The following is a 23,508-nucleotide window of genomic DNA, read 5'->3' as shown; positions in this document are numbered from 1 at the left end:
ATAAATAAATAAAATTCTGCAACATCTGGATAAAGCTCTAAGTCCAGGAAAAAATAGAGTCATACCAAACATGCTGACATTCTGGCATTCCGGCCACAGCACCATCTCTCTTCCTTTAAATAGCGGCACATTGGAAATCCCCACTTTTCCTGGGTACCTTCTGCAGATGGAAGAAAAATATGGATTATTTAAATAAGATTCTTCCTCTTTTAGTTAAAGTAAATAATCTATTGAGAAAGCAAATCAGTCATTTGGAAGTCAAACAGTAGTTAAACATGTAAGTGGTAATGTTTAACAGTTCATTCCAGTATGTTAATTAAAAGCATACTAATGTTATGCAAATGATATTTTCTCAACAACAGCTGTTTTGTATTTAAGCTCCAGGTCTGATACCAACCAATTTGCCAAAATTATTTCTCAAATATTTAGCAAAAGCAATTTAAAATGGAAATACTCTGCATGTTCAGCGTAACTACAGAAGATAAGTAATGAGATACTGGGCATTTACTGCTGACCTGACTTTCTAATAAAACGGTTTATTAAATGTGACATTTGGCAATTTATTATAGAACAATATTAATTCATTCTTAACAATGTTGAAGCACCAATTTTTTTTCCAGCCACGATGTTCACTTTCCAGAAAATGAACAGCTGTATAGGCTCTTATTTTTTCACTACATTGACAGGCTGTAAGATTTTCAACTGTGATTCAGTTTGTCTCAACTGCATTTATGGTTCGAGTAACAACAAAAAAATCAACATTTTCTGCTTAATCACAGGTATCTGCTGCCCAACTCACCGAGTTACATGTGCAACTTGCGGATGTGTAAGCCCCTTACGTACAACTATTAACTGCACAGGGTTTCTCAAAAGGAAAAAAAAAATTTCTATTTTAAATTAAAGTCTAGAAAAGCTTAAGCCTATCAAAACTGTGGCAATTAAAAGAAAACTGAGATGAATATAAATTTTCTATTAGGTTAAGTAAAACAGAAATAGAAAACAAGAAAAAGCTTTAAAAGAAAATACTGTTGAGGTAGATTCCACTAAATAAACTTCTGTGTTATGAAAGGTCAAATGATTTTTTTATTAAAATAGAGAAAATTTAAATTTCATGCAGATCATAAGCCTGTGATAGTGATTTCTTTCAGGTATTAAAGTAAGATTTACAATAGACGTTATTGATACTCAGATGGAAGATACTGACCCTGCCCCAGGAATACAAATAATAATAATGCTAGTATTTATACAGCACTTAATATTGTTAGGCACTATTGTAAGTGCTTTAAATGTAATAACAAGCTTTTTTTTTTAACATCTTTATTGGAGTATAATTGCTTTAAAATGGTGTGTTAGTTTCTGCTTTATAACAAAGTGAATCAGTTATACATATACATATGTTCCCATATCTCTTCCCTCTTGCATCTCCCTCCCTCCCACCCTCCCTATCCCACCCCTCTAGGTGATCACAAAGCACCAAGCTGATCTCCCTGTTTTATGCGGCTGCTTCCCACTAGCTATCTATTTTACACTTGGTAGTGTGTAATAACTAGCTTTAAGTGCATTAACTAGTCCCCACAGCAATTCTGTGAAATAGGTATACTATTATTCTCATGTTTCAGATAGAGAAAGTGAGCACGGGGAGGTTAAGAAAACTGCCTAAGTTGCAAATCTAGCACATGGCAGAGTTGGAATTTAAAGCCAGGCAGTCTGACACCAGGGGCCATGCTCTTAACCACCAGGCTATATAAACAATTTCACTTTCCAAGTACCCAGGAATCATGGAGCCCTTGAAGCCTACCCAGTAACTAGGGACCCTGGACTACTTCCTCTGTCAATTTCCAAGATGCCTTGAAACAGCGGTTTGAGTTTTACTGAAGGCTTTATGATTTAACTGAAACATGATTATTGCTAAATCAAAGGGTTACTCTAAGTACTTCAATTTTTTTCTTGCAACTGAAGAAAGAACTATCTAAACTTTACTGTAAAGGGTAAGGGGCTAGAGAAATGGGGTTCTGGTCTTTTATTGAGAGTGTTAGGAAAAGTGCTAACCAATAAAACAGCTAGTTCTTTCCCTTTCCCCATCTGTTCTCTCCTTCTTCCTCGTAGTTAACAGCACTCAATTTTTACCTGGCTATTCAGCTGCTCAGGTTAAAGACTGCAATTCCCAGACTCCCATGCAGTCACTAGGATAGCTAGAGGGTAAGTTTTGGCTAACTGGATGTGGGCAGAAATGATGTGTGCAAATACTCAAAGAGGAGTGGGGGGGGGGGCATGATCTTTCCCCCACACTTTCCACCCCACTTCATCCCTCCCCTGTCTGGAACGTGTTCATGTTGGCAAGCAGACGGTGGAGCAACAAAATAGAAGGATTCTGGGTTCTTGGAAGGCTTTTTGGTGCAGAGCTCCCTTACTAACTCTGTCTACCTCTGGACTGAAACAGAAATATCCATCTGACCCATTCTGCACCTAAATCTTTATCTTAATTTAATGCTTCCCAAACTTTTTTTGTAGCTCAGCCCTCTGGGAATATGGCAAATTTTGTACATCACAGTGGAATAAACAGATAACTGTGTTGAGGCAAAACCCATGGGATGAAGGAAGCAGTATCCCGGGAACTCCCATATAGCATCCGCAGCACACTAGTTGAATCGTTCCGTCCTAACTAATACAGAAGTTGTCTCTGAGGATGTGATATTTGAGCAGAGACTTAAACGAGGAAGCAAGCCATGCAGATATTAGGGGAAGACAATGAAAAACAAACAAACAAAGTGCTTCCAACAGGATACAGTTAATCTCCAAAAACATAATACCAGAATATTTTACCATTTAAAATGATTAGCCAGCAATTTCTCAACTTCTAATATCCCAACCAAATACCTACAAAATAAACTTCTAATAGGGGAAAAGAAGAGATGAAAGTAAACTTACTACAGAACACGAAAAGAATCCCACTTAAGAAACAAGCAATGGATTTGTAATGAAAAGTATAATTAGTGCACCATCACTGCTCTGCAATTCACCTTATGTTGCCAGGAAAAAAGCAGGTCTACTTGCCCGAAAACAGGTAGAAATTTCCTCTGCCAATAATAATCTAAAAAAACTGACTGAGAACAATTACAACTTAACATTACATTGAAATGGGAAGAGTATTTCTGGAGAATATATTACAATGGAAGGGGTACATTATTTCCAGGAAAAAAAAAAAAATCTAAGAAATCCATGCCAAAGTTACTCTCAAATTGTTGACCTACAGAAACTGTAGGAGATAATAAAATTTATTCTGTCTCTAAGCCATTCAGTTTTGTGGTGATTTCTGAAACAGCATTAGATGATACATACAGTCTTGAAGTAGCAATAAAGAGGTTAATTACCTCATACAAGGGAACTGAGACAGAAAAATGCACTGCTCCATGAGGATGGGAAGTATGCTTCCTCAGGAAAGAGCTAAGTTTTGATTAGACAGTAAACGCATTTTCAGAGAACAGGCTGCAGATAAAGACACTTTTAGTAATGAATGACCAAAGTCCAGAAAATTTCGGAATTGAGGAGAGGTAGAAGACTAGTCAGAACAAAGGACATATAGAGATACATTTGATGAGAATCCCAGAAATCAGGAATGAATCATGAGGCCAGGGTTTCTGGTGAGGGCTGACATGAATGGGGATCAAAGGCACGATGGGATTGGTCTTTCCCATCCCTAGAGAGATAGTGGTGAAGCTGTGGGTGTTGTGGTAGGGGCGGAGGAGGGAGTTTTTCAGGGGAATACAGAGTTCTGGGCTTGACAGTTGATAAAGGGAAGATGCAAACAGGGATACACAGGCCTCCTGGCATTCCTCTTGATTTCAGATGATATAGCGTGGAAGCCAGCAGGGGAGCAGTCACACACTTGAGCACACAGGGCTGTCACTGGAGAAATGGAGGCTGAAAGATGGCAAGCGTGTTCCCTAACTTGTGTTGATGAAGGTGACGAGGTGGGGAGAAGGGTTACTGTCTTCCTTAGGGCTCATAAAACTTCTCTCTGCCACCACAATGAAAGCCTACAGAAGGGTACCCTTAACCTGTGTGTAAGAAAGTTCCCCCTTCAACCCTACATATCAGTGTGAAGGACAGCTGAAGGGCAGTCTTACTCCATGCACATGGCTCCCCAAATCTTTATCCAAAACACCCATGAGCTTTTTTAAGGGCCTAGGGCAGTTTATAGCAATTGCCAGCCTTGGCTCAGGGCTATGTGAAACCACGTTAGAGACTCACTCCTCTGGACACCCAGTGATTGTGTCATCACCTTGAAGTTTTCTGAGTCTGCATCACAGTTTCCTCTTTGATTGAGGTCACAGTAGCCTCACAGCTCTGTTCAATTTGTAAGGGAACAAGTGCAAAAAACTGATACAGAGACACCCTCAAAGTCCAACAAAGCCTTTCATATACTGATTCAATATAATCTTTAGAATCTATTTCACCAGCTTCATTCAGACTGCAGTGAAGAACGAGGCTCCCTTCTACATCCTGAATCAAAGTCACTGTGTTCATCATTTCTATTGTTAAGTCTCGGTCTCCTATTTAACTGTGTTCATATACTTATATTCCATTGCATATATGTACCACATCTTCTTTATCCATTTGTCTGTCGATGGGCATTTAAATTGCTTCCATAACCTGGCTACTGTAAATACTGCTTCAATGAAATTGGGGTGCATGTGTCTTTTTGAATTATGGTTTTCTCTGCATATATGCCCAGTTTCTTAGTCTTTGCTGGCTTTAGAAATGCATTACTCTTGTAAATGTAGATGTTCTACTAGTTCTTCCTTCTTGTGTTAATAATATTATCCACTTAATTAAACAAGTTTGAATCTTAGAACAATCTTTTATTCTTCTCTCCTTTCATCTGCAAGTTCTTACGTATGCATCCTCTTAATTATATCTCCTTTTCGTTTTCAATCTTCATTAGCTCTTGACTGGGTAAATGTAATACCTACTAAAAAATTCTTTTTCCCTTTCTTTTTGTCTTCTTGTCCTTCCTCTATATTAAGAGTAACAGTATCTTTCTGAAAAGATCTACATAGGCCACTCAAACAGCTCTTGTTTCCATCATCACCAGCATCTGAGACCAAACCCAACGGGTATTTTTCTTACTGTAGATTTTCAAGAGCTTCTGATACTCCCTCCTCAAAACATTCTCTTCATCTGGCTTCCATGGTATCATTCTCTCATATTTGTGGCCTAATGCTCTTCATAGCCCCTTGATAGCTCATTATTTTGTCTATTAAGTGTTCTTAAGGCTTAATCCTCTCACTTCCCAAGCCCCTTTTATACTTCTCTGAATAAAGGCTCATAAACTCACATGCCTTCATCTGGTAAACAGAAGTATGAAGCGGCTAGGTAGAATGTAATGGGTACTAAAAATTTTGTATGGTAACCAATTATCACATTTGCCTGGTCTTACTGCTTTTTAAAGTAAAATTTGGGCATAGTAAGTCTATCTAAATTGCCTAAAATTAGTCTGAACTCTTGCCCTATCTATACTCTTTCCCTGGACAATCTTGTCCATATCTCAGTACGTACTGATGATCCCTATAATACTTTCCGAGGGCTGCCATAACAAATGGCCACACACTGGGTAGCTGAAAACAACAGAAATGTATTCTCTCACGGTTCTGGAGGCTAGAGGTCTGAAATCAAGGTATCAGTTGGATCATGCTCACTCCGAATGCTCTAGGAAAGAATCTCTGCTTGCCTCTTCCTAGCTTCTGGTGGTTGCTGGCAGTCCTTGGCTTGTAGGTGCCTCACTCCAGTTTCTGGGCAATTACATCTACTCCTTTACATTTAATTCCCACATTATTTCAGTCTGAACTTCTTTCTGGATTTTGACGTAAGAATTTTAAACTATTTGCTGAACATTTCTAAAATGAAAAATATGCAAAAGTAAACTCATTTCCTAAGCCCACAAATCTGATTTTCCCCCATAATGATATATCATTATGTAGTCAACCAACCTAAAACCTTGCCATCATCTTTAGCCTTCACCGCCACCCTCACCCCGACCCTACCACATTTCCCTACCATTGGTTCCCATGTTAGTTGGTTTTATCTCTGAAAAGGCCTGGTAAATTGTTGTCTCCTCCTACTGTTCTTATCTAAAGTATCCTTGCTTTGGACTCTTATAACTACTCCCTAACCAGTCTCCCTGTCTCTGATCTAGCTCCATGGCAGTCTATCTTCTATTATGCGAAAAATTACTACTTTTCAGAAATGTAAATGAATGTATGCAACTCCTTTGCATTAAACACTCAAAAATATTTTTATGGAACAAAGTATACTTTGCTTTCCACTGAATAATATTCTGAGACCTCAGTATAGCATTCATGGCTCTCATAATCTGGCCCTAATTTGTTTGTTCATCTTTCTAAATGAAGACCAAATGTCACCTTTTTTGGAAAGCTTTCCTTTATCCCTTAGTTATGAAAAATTACTCTCTCTTCTAGTCTTAATAGCATTTGGTTTATACATCCATCACTCATTGCTTCTTTTATTCATCTTTTCAATAATTCATATCTGTAGCTGATTAAGATCTGCAGGTCATGAATATATCACTCTCAGACATGCATGAAAGTTCTACGTAATTACTTGTGAATTCCTCACTACATCATGAGCTCCCTAAGGGGAAAGAGAGTGTCTCACTTATCGTACATCCTCTACTGCCTACTACAGAACTTTGTTGAACTGAATCAACAGAATTACATAGATGAATCAAGATTATCTACATGTCTTCACTCTACTTTGAAAATACACGCTTTTTTTTTTTTTTAAAGGAATTCCTTATTTTTATTATTTATTTATTTATCCATTTATTTTTGGCTGTGTTGGGTCTTCGTTTCTGTGCAAGGGCTTTCTCTAGTTGCGGCAAGTGGGGGGCCACTCTTCATCGCGGTGCGCGGGCCTCTCACTGTCGCGGCCTCTCCTGTCGCGGAGCACAGGCTCCAGACGCGCAGGCTCAGTAGTTGTGGCTCACGGGCCTAGTTGCTCTGCGGCATGTGGGATCTTCCCAGACCAGGGCTCGAACCCGTGTCCCCTGCATTGGCAGGCAGATTCTCAACCACTGCGCCACCAGGGAAGCCCGAAAATACACGCTTTTAAAATTTCTTTAGACCTAAATGAAATCTGACATATAATTTTATCTAGGAAAAATAAACAGGTATTATGCTGTTAGAGACAAATTTTTGTCACCTAAATTAATAATCTCAGCTTACATTATACCTTTGTATAGAGAGGGTTTTAGACTATCTTATTTAAAACCACAATGACTATTATTGAAAGATAGGAAAAAAAAGATAGGGAAAAATATATAAAGTGATTTTTGAGAGATTTTGCTTTACTCTTCACATATCTTACCCTCCTCTCCCTGTTTAGTTTTTCTCCTGTCTATAACCTGACATTATGTATCTATTTATTTGTTTTTCTATTCCCTGATGCCTTCTATAAGAGTATAAACTTAATGAGGGCAGGAAACTTTGTTTTGATAAATCTTGTATCCCTGGTCCCTAGAATAGTGACTAGCATGTGTCAGGCACCCAATAAATATTTCTTATATGAAGAAAAAAAACCCCAACAAAATCCTTAGGAATAAACCAAACTAAAACTGGGCAAGATTAACACAAATATCTGAAACAACAACCAAATAAATGAAAAGATAATTTATGTTACAAAGAGAAAAAAAAATATCAAAGACATAATTTATTCCCATAATGATCTTTAAGTTCAATGCATGTCAATAAAAATCCCAACAGGCTTTTTTTTTTTTTTTTAATGGACTTTAACAATCTGATTCTAAAACTCATTAGACACACAAATTATCAAAATCAGCTTTTACTTTAAATCTGGTCAGCAATGTTTATTATGATCTAAACATTATAAAGAAAATGAGATAATTCAAAAATCACTCTTCTTAAGCATAAAACATTTTGCAACTTTTCTATGAATTTGCACTGTAAACCACATATACTTTAATCCCAAATGAAAGACTCAAGTAAACTTTTCTACCTAAGCCTTATTAAATTGTTGATGTGATCAACATTTCAATTTTCCTCTTGCCAAGATCTCTGGATAAATAAAATATTTCATCATCAAATTTTAAAATGCTTCCTAATTGTTAATATTAAATACGCTTTTTTAATATTAATTATCTCCTTCTCTAAAAGATGGTCTACCCTTTTCGCATCTACACTAGAAATATTAGAAAGAGCTCTAGCAAAATACGAAACAAAAGCCTTATTGTTCGACTTTCCTATCTGGCATTGTTCACCATATGTGCACTGAATATCCTGGCTTCCATTGCTGAGCCCAGACAATAAATGAGCTGCAGTCAGCGAGCCCTTCGTGACTGAAATCTCTTCTTTAGGGAAACTCACTCAGTAACCCTATATCTGGTCTCTAAAAAATATAAAATTGCATCTGTATGTCTTACACAGACCAATGAAGTAAAATGGTCACTCTTTTTAAAGTAAATAAATAAGTAAAACTCATATAAAAGAGAAAAATGCATGAGGTTAGCTAAGAAAATTCTGAAATACAAGAACTTTGGGGGACTTGCTCTACTGGGTTTCAAAGGTTCAAATAAACTACAGTAATTTTAACAGTATAGTCTTATCACAGGAACCAACAGATTAAGGGAAAAGAAGAGAACCTAAAAATGCACTATCTGAGAAAGGTGTCCTTTCCTATCAATGTGTGAAAGCATGGATTATTCAACAAATAGCATTCAGAAAAATATAAAATTAGAACCATTTTGCAAATCATAAACAAAAATAATCCAGATAGATTATGGAACTAGATAAAACAAAAATTATAGTTAGAGGAGAAAATTAGAAAACAAATACCATCAATATAGCAGAAGCAAAATAGAATATGATACATCCATTCCAAGGAATACTTTGTCCTGTATTAAACAAATTTAGTAAATCTATATATGTTAACAATGGAGAGAGCTCCAAGATACATTGCTAACTAAGAGATCAACACTGTACTGTTCTTCCTTATTAGGTCACGTTGCTGGTCCTCCTTATCTTCCCAAACTCCTTTGGAATATCCCTAGGTTCAGTCTCTGTACTTCTTTTCAACATTTCTGTTCCCTAAGTGATCTCACTCAGATTTACTATCTATACGTTAATAACTCAGGGATTTATCTTTAACCCAGATTTGTCCTCAGAAACTCAGAATTATCTATCCACTGATAATATAGCCTCCACACTTGAATTTTTAAAAGGAAGGTCAAACTCAAACTGTCCAAAACTAAACAACTTCCACCTCAATTCTATTCTTTCAGCAGTCATATCCAGTTCACTAAATGACAACTCCATTTTCCCATTGTTTCAGGCCAAAAATCTTCAAATTACACTTGGCTTTCTTCTTTCCTTCCCACCCCCATTGAATCTGTCAATAATTTCTGCTAGCAATACTTTAAAAATAATATCGAGAATTTAACCATTTCTTCTACTGCTCCTCTCTGATCTAAACCACCATCATCTCTCATCTAGATCAGCTTCCTAACTGATCTCCCTGCTTCTGATCTTGACACTTTGTTTCATCCATACTCGTGTCTGCAGTGTTCCCTGAAAAAGGCAAGCAAGCTCCTCCCTTTGGGCTTTTTACTTGCTGTTCCCTCTGCCTGGAACACTATTTCTCCAGAATAACTGCATTGGTCCCTCTCTCATCCTTCAAATGTCTGCTCAAATGTTATGTTAACAACAAGGTCTTCCCTGGCTGCTTCATATAAAACAGTGTCCCTTCACAACAAAAGCCTCAACAAATTTAAGAGGACAGAAATTATTCCAAGCATCTTTTCTGACCACAACAACAGGAAACTAGAAATCAACCACACAAAGAGCAACGAGAAGAAAATGATTACATGGAGACTAAACAACATGCTACTAAAAAACCAATGGGTCAACAATGAAATCAAAGAGGAAATTTAAAAATACCTTGAGACAAATGACAATGAAAACACAAACATACGAAACATATGGGATGCAGCAGAAGCAGTCCTGAGAGGGAAGTTCTTAGCAACACAGGCCTTCCTCATAAAGCAAGAAAAATCTCAAATAAACAACCTAACCTACCACTTAAAAGAATGAGAAAAACAAACAAAACCTAAAGTCAGCATAAAGAAGGAAATAATAAAGATCAGAGAGGAAATAAATAAAATAGAGATTCAAAAAAATTAGAAAAAAATCAATAAAACCAAGAGCTGGGTTTTTGAAAGGATAAACAAAATCAACAAACCTCTGGCCACTCACCAAGAAGAAAAGAGAGAGAACCAAATAAACAAAAAAAGAAATGAAAGAGGAGAAATAAAAACCAATACCACAGAAATACAAAAAAAACCCACAAGAGAATACTATGAACAATTATATGCCAATAAATTGGACAACCTAGAAGTAGTGCACAAGTTTCTAGAAATATATGGCCCATGAAAACTGAATCAAGAAGAAACAGATAATTTGAACAATTATCACTAGACTTGAAATAGAATCTGTAATAAAGAAAAAACTTTGCAAACAAAAGTCCAGGACCAGATGGTTTCATTGAGGAATTCTACCAAACATACAAAGGAGAACTTATACCAATTCTTTTCAAACTCTTCCAAAAGACTGCAGAGGAGAGAACACTCTCAAAGTCATTCTATGAAGACACCATTATCCTAATACCAAAACCAGACAAAGATACTACCAAAAAAGAAAATTACAGGCCAGTATCTTTGATGAACACAGATGCGAAAATCCTCATTTAGCAAACTGAATGCAACGACACATAAAAAGGATTATATACCATGATCAAGTTGGATTCATCCTAGGGTCACAAGGATGGTTCAACACACACAAATCAATCAATGTGATACATCACATCAACAAAAGAAAAGACAAAAACCACATGATCATTTCAATAGATGCAGAAAAAGCATTTGATAAAATTCATCATCCATTCACAATAAAAACTCTCACCAAAGTGGGTATAGAGAAAACATATCTCAATATAATAAAAGCTATTTATGACAAACGCACACCAACATAATACTCAACAGGGAAAAGCTGAAAGTCTTCCTGCTAAAATCTGGAACAAGACAAGGATGCCCACTCTTACCATTTCTATTCAACATAGTATTGGAAGTCCTAGCCACAGCAATCAGACAAGAAAAGAAATAAAAGGTATCCAAACTGGCAGAGAAGAGGTAAAATTGTCATTATATGCAGATGATATAATAGTCTATATAGAAAACCCTAAAGATTCCACATAAAAACTACTAGAACAGATAAACAAATTCAGCAAGGTAGCAGGTTACAAGATTAACGTACAGAAATCTGTTGAATTTCCTTACTCTAACAACGAAATATCAGAAAGAGAAAGTAAAAAAAAAAAAAAATCCCCTTTAAAATTGTGTCAAAAAAAAAAAAAAAAGTAGGAATAAACCTGACCAAGGAGGTGAAAGACTTACATGCTGAGAACTATAAAACACTGATAAAGGTAACTGAAGATGATTCAAAGAAATAAAAAGATATCCCATGTTCTTGGACTGGAAGAATTAATATTGTTAAAATGGCCACCCTACCCAAAGTAATCTACAGATTTAATGTGACCCCTATCAAATTATCCATGACATTTTTCACAGAACTAGAACAAATAATCCTAAAATTTATATGGAACCACAAAAGACTCAGAATTGCCAAAGCAATCCTGAGGAAAAAGAACAAAGCTGAAGGTATAACCCTCCCAGACTTCAGACAACACCACAAAGCTACAGTAATCAAAACAGTGCGGTATTGGCACAAAAACAGACATAGGATCAATGGAACAGAATAGAGAGCCCAGAAATAAACCCACACAGCTACAGCCAATTAATCTTCAACAAAGGAGGCAAGAATGTAAATGGAGAAAAGACAGTCTCTTCATTAAGTGGTGTTGGGAAAGCTGGACAGCTGCATGTTAATCAATGAAGTGAGAACACTCTCTCACACCATACACAAAAATAAACTCAAAATGGCTTAAAGACTTAAATATAAGACATGACATCATAAAACTCCAAGAAGAGAACATAGGCAAAACATTCTCTGACATAAATTGTACCAGTGTTTTCTCAGGGCAGTCTCCCAAGGCAAAAGAAATAAAAGCAAGAATAAACAAATGGGACCTAATCAAACTTATAAGCTTTTGCACAGCAAAGGAAACCATAAACAAAATGAAAAGACAACCTACGGAATGGGAGAAAATATTTGCAAACAATGCAACCGACAACAGATTAATTTCCAAAATATATAAACAGCTCACACAACTCAATATCAAAAAAACAAACAACCCAATCAAGAAATGGGCAGAAGACCTAAATAGACATTTCTTCAAAGAAGACATACATATGGCCAATAGGCACATGAAAAAATGCCCAACATCTCATTATTAGAGAAATGCAAATCAAAATTACAATGAGGTATCACCTCACACCAGTAAGAATGGCCATCATCAAAAATTCTACAAATAATAAATGGTGGGAGGGGGTGGAGAAAAGGGAACCCTCCTATACTGCTGGTGACAATGTAAATTGGTGCAGCCACTATGGAAAACAGTATGGAGGTTCCTTAAAAAGCTAAAAAGAGAGTTGCCATATGATCCAGCAATCCCACCCTTGGGCATATATTTTGAGAAAACTCTAATTCAAAAAGATACATGCACCCCAATGTTCATAGCAGCACCATTTACAATAGCCAAGACATAAAAGCAACCTAAGTATCCACTGACAGATGAATGGATAAAGAGGATGTGGTACATATATACAATGGAATATCACTCAGTCATAAAAAAGAATGAAAAAATGCCATTTGCAGCAAAATGGATGGACCTAGAGATGATCGTAAGTGAAGTAAGTCAGAGAAAGACAAGTATAATATGATACCACTTATATGTGGAATCTAAAAAAAAAAATGATACAAATGAACTTATTTACAAAACAGAAACAGACTCACAGCACAGAAAACAAATGTATGGTTACCACAGGGGAAAGGGGGGGTGGGGGGGTACATTAGGATACATTAGGATATATATATAGATAGATAGATAGATATAGATCGATCTATCTATCTATCTATCTATCTATCTATCTATCTATCTATTTGCTTATTACTCTGCTGTCTCTACCCACTAGGATCGAATAATAAGACATGACAGCAGGAACATTTTTCCTTCCATTTTTCTAGCTCCTAGAAAAGTACCTGGCACATTGTAGACATGCAATAAATATTTGTTAGAAGAACAGGTAAATGAATTAGTGAATCATTACATTTATCTTAAATCCTAAATATTTATACATATATGTATTTGTATATATGTACATGCACAGAAAGAAATATGAGAAGGCGGTGTCACTGTGGGTAGTGATGCCAAAAAAGGGCTTTAACTTTTTAAGGTACATGTTTGTATACTGTCAGAATTTTTTTATTAATGATAATATATCTATGTATTACTTATGTTAAAAGGTATATAAATAAATGCTTAATATTTTTAGTTTATTCACAGTACAAAGTACTTTATTAAAATTTATTTTTGTGTGTGACATGCATCTGTGTCATTTTTATAATGCTTTATAACAATAAAAATAAAATTTAGGTTGATAGGCACCTTATAGTTTCTCACACAAAAAAATTTTTTTTTAAGTCCAAATATATATCATTTACCAACCCTTTTGTTTTGAAGTTGTCTCTGTTCCTTGTTATCCTTTTCAAGGATCGACTAAGACTCCCTAGGCTTCCTTACAAATACTCTTCAAGGGTATCTGAAGACTTGCCAGATAGAGACTGACACACTCTAAGGTAAAGATAACATTTGAATTTTAGTTGTAAAAGTTTGGAAACTTATTTTCCACCTTAGAATGTTATAGCTTAAAATAAGCATCAAAGGCTACAGCACAATTCTATGAAAATTTCTTGATATTCATTTTAGCCTTTAAATAAGGTTAACTGTATATGGTATTCAAAATATTATCTAAGGATAACAGGCATACTGAAATTATACTGAACTGCCCAGATTTCTGAAGCATTCATATCTTACCAGTTTCTTGAATATATTAAAACTAAAAGGATAAATTTATATTTATTCAACTATGTAAATCAGACCTATACTCTTGTGAAATAAAATTTGTATTTTGTGGCAGGACAAGAAAAATTTAAACATAAAAAAGTCTTCTCTGTCCTTTGGCCTCCTCTCTCCCTGCACTGTGCATTGTGTATCTGCATCATGCATCGACCAAACCTCCCCTATTGGCAGGAATACCTGCTCAACCATAAAGAGCAACATTCTCCTAGCATCAACAAGACAACTCCTTAAAAGATAACTTACCTTCTTGATCTTGTAAGGGGCCAAGATGACACTTAGGTCTGGATTGTGTAAACTGTCAATAATATGCCATTTATTTAACATCTTTATTGGAGTACAATTGCTTTACAATGGCGTGTTAGTTTCTGCTTTATAACAAAGTGAATCAGCTATACATATACATATATCCCCATATCTCCTCCCTCTTGTGTCTCCCTCCCACCCTCCCTATCCCACCCCTCTAGGTGGTCACAAAGCACCGAGCTGATCTCCCTGTGCCAGGCGACTGCTTCCCACGAGCTATCTATTTTACATTTGGTAGTATATATAAATCCATGCCACTCTCTCACTTCGTCCCAGCTTACCCTTCCCCCTCCCCGTGTCCTCAAGTCCTAATATGCCATTTAATGTACATCTCAAAAAACTAACTGTGCTTTGACTTTTAATGGGTAGAGCAGTTCGCAGAGCTCTCTGAGATGCTGTTCCCGGGTTATAACCTTCAATTTGGCTTGAATAAAATTTTCCATTTCTTTCTTAGATTGACTAATTTTCATCAACACTCTTCAGTTAAAGAATAAATTCAAACTAGTACAACCAGAAGAGGAATAACTAGATAATTTAAAAGTAGATAAATTCTGGGGCTTCCCCGGTGGCGCAGTGGTTGAGAGTCTGCCTGCCAACGCAGGGGACGCGGGTTCGAGCCCTGGTCTGGGAGGATCCCGCATGCCGCGGAGCAACTAGGCCCGTGAGCCACAATTACTGAGCCTGCGCGTCTGGAGCCTGTGCTCCGCAACAAGAGAGGCCGCGATGGTGAGAGGCCCGCGCACCGCGATGAAGAGTGTCCCCCGCTTGCCGCAACTAGAGAAAGCCCTCGCACAGAAACGAAGACCCAACACAGCCATAAATAAATAAATAAATAAATAAATAAATAAATAAATAAAAATAAACCCAAAGTTTAAAAAAAAAAAAAAAAGTAGATAAATTCTAAAAATTGATCCACTCTCTTAAAATGCTTAGAATAAATATGGGTATAAAAATTTGGTAACTTAAAAATATAAAAGTTATGTGTTGCTCTCAATAAAGATTCAAGTTGTAAAAGAGGTACAGAGAAAGATCCTAGAATTCAAGACATTTAAAGAAAATCACAGCAGAACAATCATATGTTCACATTCATTAATTAATCAATTCCATAATATGAACTGAGGCCCTACTGTGTCCTCTTCCTTCTGCCTTCACCGGAAAGTATCTTCAATTTAAGTCACTGAGATATATATTCCATGCATGGTCTTTTGTTTCACAGAATACTCTAAAGAGGATAGCTGGCTAGTCAGTGGTAAAAGAATAATTTATTATTTCTCATTTGTTTCTCTCTAGACAACACCAGGTTTAGCCCTTTTTACATCATCCTTTTTCCTGCTTCTCATCTCCACTTGTAGCTCCATTACATAATCAGTGTATTAATATTTCACTTATCCTTTGGTTAAAAGCACAGCTAGAAATGTAATCTCAAAGGAATATGTAAATTACAGTATATACACAAAAGAAAAACACCTAGTTTAAAATGTATATATTGCTTTAATAGAGTCATATCTACATTCAAATATTGTTTCTTAATGAATCAGTCTAGATAGTACTGCCTTGATATTCTTATGCATGACTATAAGAATGGCAAAGTTCAGGTACTGACAGAAAACACTGCACTGGTCTGGCAAACACTGTGATAGCAGCTTCTCACTGTGCATGACAAGTTTCCTCTGCTGCTCTTGATACACTCTTTATATTCAAGACTCCAGTCTTGATAAAAGAGTTTACATTGAGACACATATGGACCATCTGAAACATTAAGTCAATGAGACAATCTTTACACTAATATTATGAATCACATTGTAACTTCATTCCTATGAAAATTTTGCTCATTGTGCCAGACTGATGAAAGAAATTTAGACAACTTGCTTATAATTTATCATGTGAAACAAGAAATGTGAGAATACAATATTTATAGCAAAATATTTTTCAACATCCTTTGCTATATAGTATACAAATCCAAATTTGTATATAAAACTAGTAGAATGTAAAGTAGTTTTTTTTAAAAGCCTGTTTTATATTAGTTTGACTGTAAACTTTCTGATAAGAATTTCTATCAGCTTTGATTTCATATTACCTTATATTTGAAGCATATACTATTTCTATTTATTACTTCTTTTAAGTGGATATATTAATTTTGTTTTAGATTTAATTACATTCACGAGCACAGGGAGAACTTGTTTTTTGTTGAATAAATACAATCTGCATGAGCTTCTAAAACCACTTTCTATTAGTCACAAAAAATAACGAAGCGCCAATTAAAGAAAGGGGAAAATGTATTAAAACTCCATGTCTAACTACTTGTAGGCAGCAAGAAGATGCCCTTTGGCGAAAGTAAAATCAGTGCCAATACTCTAGAAAATGCACAACTGACTGAAGATCAGATACAGCTGTCTGTGTGAGGTGATTGTGCACAGACTGCCAAGTACATCTAGAAATCTCTGCATTCACCCCATGTTAACTGGCAAGAATTTTCATGAGACATAAGCCCAGCTGAACAGTGAGAAGTAATGTGATGTTGTAACTAAAGCTTATAAACAGCTGAATCTACAAGGTTGACAGTAGAGTCTACTTATCTGCTCTAAGATTACAAGAGCAATACCTTCTTCAAGCCAAGACAGCTCCTGATAGTTACTGAGTTTCTGAACAGGTTAATAAACTGTTAATATTGATAGTTAAGAAAATGAAAACTTAAATATGAGTTTAACTAGGAATTACTGTTAGATAATTATACCTCAACATAAAACTTTGGGAAAATTTATGGCCATTCTTACAATGTTATAGATTTAAAAGTATGATTTTCAAAAACTCCCCATTATCCTACTCCAAGTGCAGAATCAAAGCAGGAAAGCACAGTATTTGTTTATGCAAACCCTATATAATTAAGAAGAAAAGAAACTAGAACTAAATCTAAATGTTGTGGTAAATATAGGTGAAGTTCAGTTTAAATAAAAGACACGTTTTGGAAAGCTACATTCAAGTCACAGAATCATATTATTAGAGTCATAAGAGAGACCTCCAAGATAATCTAATTTAACACCTCTCTTTTTACTAATTTACAAATGATCCACAAAGGCAAACTGATTTATCCAAGGCCATAGCACTGCAGAGACAGAAGTAAAACTCTAGTCAGTTAAAGCATCTCCTCCCTATAGGGTATTTTTGGACTTCCTTGGGCATTTACATATTACCCTCTCTGTGCATCCAACTCTAATAAGGAAGAGGGAAAATATATATGGCAAAGAACCTTGGATGGTGGAGAAAAAGCTGTCAAAAGTTTGTTTCCAGGTTGGAAATCAAGATGGAAAAGCAAAGAATTATCAACGAAGGAAGATATTTATGATGAAGATTTTCCCCAAATGGTAATAATGGAAAAAACTATAAAACAAAGTCATGAATTTTCAAATTTTAACAAGGACTTGGATTATATAGAGAAGTTGGAGGGGAAGTGTGAAAATCAGGTAGAACATTTCAGACCAGTGACCCTCACCTTTAGAGAAAGTCCCACCGGGGAAAGTGTTTACAAATGCAATACGTTTAGAAGCATGTTGCCTTTAAAGTCTATTCTTTCTGAACCACAGAGAATTTCTGCTGAAGGGAAGTCACATAAACGTGATATATTTAAGAAGAGCTTACCGGCAAATTCAGTTGTAAAAAATGAGAATATCAATGATGGAAAGAAACTTTTGAATTCTAATGAAAGTGTGGCAGCCTTCAGCCAAAGCAAATCTCTTACCCTTCACCAGACTTTTAATAGAGAGAAAATCTATACATGTAGTGAATGTGGGAAAGCCTTTGGGAAACAATCAATCCTTAATCGCCATTGGAGAATTCATACAGGAGAGAAACCCTATGAATGTCATGAATGTGGGAAGACTTTTAGCCATGGCTCATCCCTTACTCGACATCAAATAAGCCACAGTGGAGAGAAACCTTACAAATGTATTGAATGTGGGAAGGCCTTTAGCCATGTCTCATCACTTACTAATCATCAAAGCACTCACACTGGAGAGAAACCATATGAATGTATGAACTGTGGAAAGGCTTTTAGTCGTGTTTCACATCTCATTGAACATCTGAGAATTCATACTCAAGAAAAACTCTATGAATGTCGAATATGCGGGAAGGCCTTCATTCACAGGTCATCTCTCATTCACCATCAGAAAATTCACACTGGAGAGAAAACTTATGAATGTAGCGAATGTGGAAAAGCCTTTTGCTGTAGCTCACAGCTTACTCGACATCAAAGAATTCACAGTATAGAGGAACAATTTGAATGCAACAAATGTCTGAAAGTCTTTAGCAGCCTCTCATTTCTTATTCAGCATCAGAGTATTCATACCGAAGAAAAACCCTTCGAATGTCAAAAATGCAGGAAATCCTTCAGCCAGCCTGAATCACTGAATATGCATTTGAGAAACCACACTAGATTGAAACCTTATGAATGTAGTATATGTGGGAAAGCCTTCAGTCATAGGGCATCCCTGTTTCAACATCACAGAATTCATACTGTAGAGAAACCCTATGAATGTATTAAATGTGGGAAGACCTTCAGCTGTAGCTCAAACCTTACTGTACATCAGAGAATTCATACTGGAGAAAAGCCATATAAATGCAATGAATGTGGGAAAGCATTTAGCAAAGGCTCAAATCTTACTGCCCATCAAAGAGTACATAATGGAGAGAAACCCAGTAGTACAATAAGTGCGGAAAAGCCTTTAGGCCATACAAATCACTATACATGTGAAAGATCATATAAGAGAGAAACTGCATAAATGCAGAATTTGTCATACTATAACGTAGCCATAGATCCTCCCTGATTCAAAATCAGAAAATCTGTACTGGAGAAAATTCTTATGAATGTAATGAATACGGGAAACTCTTTAGCAATGATACAAGCCTTATTGTCTATCACAATTCACACTGTAGAGAGACTATATGAAGGCAATAAATGTGGGAAAGACTTTAGCCAGCATTAATCCCTTAATTGACATAAGTAAATCCACACTGGGGAAAAACTCTTTACATGTTACAAGTATGGGAAAGACATTAGGTGATATGAATCTCTTAAAAAACATTAAACACATACAGGAGAGAAGCAATATGAATATAAAAATTGTGGGAAGTCCAGTTAAAATGCATCCCTTTTGTTATTTGTCTTCCCATTGGGTTGTCAATTTCTTTATACTGTCTTATCTAGGTATCCCTGGTGTCTAGCAAAGTGGGCAGTTGGTGGGTACACAGTTTCCTGAGTGTCTCCTACATCCCAGCAATTTCTATGCTGAATAAAATGTTCACTGATATTCTCAATGCCCAAACTTGCTACTAAATCAGTTCTTATGTCTTCATAATTTCAGAGAATCTTCATTTTAATTTCAGGCTGATTTTAAATTAGTCAGACTTGCTAAACAATTTCCATGCCCCAATATCCAGATTCTGGATCAAACAGTAATGATTTATAGAAAGACTAAAAGAAAGTTCATTGAAAAGAATTAATTTGAAATATTACCAATCATTTATAAATTACTTGTGTTTAAAACTTTCTTTTTGGGGGGTGGGGGAGGGAAGGATCTGGAGTTTGAGATTAGCAGATGCAAACTATTATATATATGATGGATAAACAACAAGATCTTACTGTGCAGCACAGGGAACTATATTCAATATCCCGTGATAAACCATAATGGAAAAGAATATGAAAAAAGAATATATACATGTATAACTGAATCACTTTGCTGTACAGCAGAAACTAACATAACACTGTAAATCAACTATACTTCAATAAAAATTTTAAAAAATTCTTTCTACGAAGAATTATTTTGAAATACAATCACTTATAATTTGTTTTTAATAATAATTTGTTTTCATTTTCTCAAATTTTATGCTAAAATTCTTTTAAAAATTTTAAGTAATGAACATGTGATATAGCAGGAAGTTATTAACAAATCTGAAAGATCTCTGTGAGATTCAGTTGAGAAACTGAAGTCTTTATTTGAAAAGTTGGACAACTGAAAGAGAAACAAACTAAGGAAGACATAAATATTCCTTTATATTTGTCAAAAGAAAGCGACTCATTCTTTTAACAAATATATATTCAGCATCTGCTATATACCAGACACTGTTTGGGATGCTTTAAAGATAAGCTGATTTGCAGCTTAAATGAACAAATTCACTTACTTATAACGAACCTAAATTTATGTTTATTTCAAACTGTGGGTTAAAGCCAGTGGTGCAGTGAAGTTGGCTCCAGAGAGAGAGAGATTGTGTCATCTCTTCCCAGTTCAGCATTCAGTGACAACAGGTTGATAGCTTGAAACTGGCCAAACTGGGTGTATTTATACCATGGAAATCAGGAAACGCTACATATTAGGGCTTTTATTCAGGGACGGAGCAAACCATTTAAACATTCAGTGTCACACCACTGGCTATGACCCACTACTGGATCATGAAATTAATTTAGTGGATTGTGATCAATATTTTACACAATAGAAAGAAATCGAATAAAGAATACCAGCACACATTGTGTGTTGTCAGACCCAGTACCTTTCAAAGAACAAATATTAACTACAAAGAATAAAAAGTACTTTTTAATAAAAGTTCGGTACCAGTATTATTTATCTATTTATCTATCTATATACATACTAGGTTGTGATATAAAATATATTTAATGTGGGTCTGAGTAAAACAAATGCAGAATCACTACTATAATCAAGAGAACACATACAATTTTCTTCCAAGAACACGGTTTACAACTTTGTGGTCATCATATGCTTTGTGGTTAAAGATAACATGCTTGGGAGAAAAAAATTTTGTAGTTAATAGGTGAATATCTGAAATCTTTTTGTTTCTTCTCAAGGAATAACAAAGAGAGGAATTATAATTTATAATCTGAGGTTATAGAGATTGAAAGTTCAGTAAGACCTCTATCTCATCAGGGTAGTGTGCTTTCATCATTTTGCTCTAGTGATCTCTGGAATGTAAAAAAAACTTCCCTAACCTGTTTCTTAACTTTGCTATGAAGGCCAAAGCCAGCCTAATACCTTTAATTCTCAAACTACTTATTTCAACATAATTATTTTTTCTCAAGATGTCTTATCAAATACTTTTGTTCCTTCTTTAGTTTTAAACAGTGTTGAATCACTTTTTCCTTAATTTATAATTTCATTTCATGCCATTTCTTTAATTGAGCACTTACTATAATACCACATATTATGGTGAGTGTTAGGCATTTAGAAGAAAAATTTTAAAGATAAGCTTTTTGTCTTAGAGGAGCTCAGAGTCTATCGTGAGAGATAAATACTAAATCACCTATGGTTGAATAATGTGGTGGTACCAAAGCAAAAGAATATATGGAGAAATCACTGCACCTCTCCTTTAGAGAGTTATTCCTCTCAACCCCCAAAATCAGGACACAGAGAGAGGAGACAGGGAAGAAGGAAGGAAGGAGCTGCTGGTAGGGTGGGCCGGCGGGGAGAAGAAAAAGGATGTTTCTGCAGATCCTTTTAGAAGCTATTCAACAGTCATTTTTAACGCCTGTCTACTCTGCTTGCCCCACAACGGAAACTGAAAAAGTCAAATATTCACTTTGTCAGACTCCTTTGCAGCCAGAAGGTACCCTGTGTATTATGTCTAGACAATGAGACATGAGGCAATTCTGCTAAGAAATTTCTGGACGGATTTTTTTTCCTCCTTGACAAAAGGAGAGAGATGCTTGAGAAGAAAGGCTCTAATTCATACCTACTTCTCATGAAGACATGATGCTTACAACTGCAGCAGTCACCTTGTAGCCCGGAGAGGGAAGTCTAGATGTGAGCCCAGTGCCCTGATGTCAGGAAGCCAGTGAACCAACCCTAGAACTGCCACCTCCTGACTGCTGATAATGTGAGATAATGACTTTATTGCTTACGCCACTGTTAAGTAAACTTGCTATTATCTGTAGGCAAAAGAATTTAAACTGATACAGGTATGGTTAACCACTCTCTTGCTTTCCAAGATGTGGCTCTTCAGAAGTCACATACCTCTACATCACAGGCAGAATTCATCCTGAAGCTTTCTCAACCTCCTTTCTCTCAGTGCCCATGTAGCCCACACGGACAGAAAATGATTAGAAATAAAAGAAGCTAATTATGTAGTACAGGCAATAAAAGCAAAAAAGAAAGGAGAAATTAAAATAGGACAGAATTATTAAAGTCATGTCCATTTAATAAAATTTTAATCCTAATAAACAAAATAGCTGATATCTGCATAAAAAGACAGCTTATAGAAAAAGCGGGAGATGCCACATCTATCTTACGAGTACCTATATTTACTGAACCTTAACACAAAATAAAGGCCTTTAAGGATAGTGCTGCTCCGCCAGACAAAAGGTGAGCACTTTTACATGAGCTGGGGCCCTCAGAGACACCTCATCCTAACCATATTCCAGAGAAGGAAAACAGCATCAGGTCACTTTACTCGACTATGAACAAATTATAGAGCACAAAACTGAAGAGAGGGAGGCAGGGATTAGGGAACTGTCTTAACCCAGTATTAGCAAGGACACATTTACCGAGCCCCAAACTGTCTCAGTCTCTGCCAAATCAATGTCCCTACCCAGCTGCTAAACTCAAACTAACCAAGCTTTTCCATATTTAAGGAGCACTGTTCTTAAACCCACGTGAGGGTTAGAACTCGTCTTCGGTTCTACGCTTGGCCTCTATTCTGTACCCTGGAAGAACTAGCACTTGTGCACTCCCTAATGCATCTTCCCCTACTCACCCCTATTTATGCCCACACAGTCTGCCTATAATTTTGTCTCAGGTTCTCATTTAGATTCTAGTCCTCTGATAAAACTGGTAGCCATTCAGAATGCTAACACACTGGGTTATAGCCCTGATGGTTCAAAATTTAACAGAATCTCCCCAGAGGCCAAATCCTATCCCTCTACCCCAGCTTTGAGTTTTAAGAGTGTGAATCTAAGCCAGGATGACTGGGCTAAAATTCTAACTCCTTCACTTATTAACTGTGTGATCTTAGACAGGTTACTTAACCTCTCTGTGATTTAGTTTTCTCATCTGAAAATGAACACGATGATAACAGTAC

The 23,508-nt window shown here is 36.0% G+C and overlaps 1 protein-coding gene and 1 pseudogene across 2 annotated transcripts in view; one reads left to right on the top strand and one right to left on the bottom strand.

Annotated features, from left to right (window-relative positions):
- METTL25 (methyltransferase like 25) overlaps positions 1–23,508 on the bottom strand; it is a 139,311-nt gene that overhangs the window by 75,210 nt on the left and 40,593 nt on the right. For both annotated transcript variants that reach the window (XM_068560361.1, XM_068560360.1), the window contains exon 6: positions 66–160. In XM_068560361.1, the coding sequence (XP_068416462.1) occupies positions 66–160 (95 nt within the window). The remainder of the gene's footprint in view (positions 1–65; positions 161–23,508) is intronic.
- On the top strand, positions 17,674–19,205 carry LOC137775310 (zinc finger protein 181 pseudogene; annotated as a pseudogene).

This window comes from Eschrichtius robustus, chromosome 13 (genome assembly GCF_028021215.1).
Source record: "Eschrichtius robustus isolate mEscRob2 chromosome 13, mEscRob2.pri, whole genome shotgun sequence".
Taxonomy (NCBI): domain Eukaryota; kingdom Metazoa; phylum Chordata; class Mammalia; order Artiodactyla; family Eschrichtiidae; genus Eschrichtius; species Eschrichtius robustus.
The sequence above is the reverse complement of the archived record's forward strand: the minus strand, read 5'-3'. Positions and strand labels throughout refer to the sequence as shown.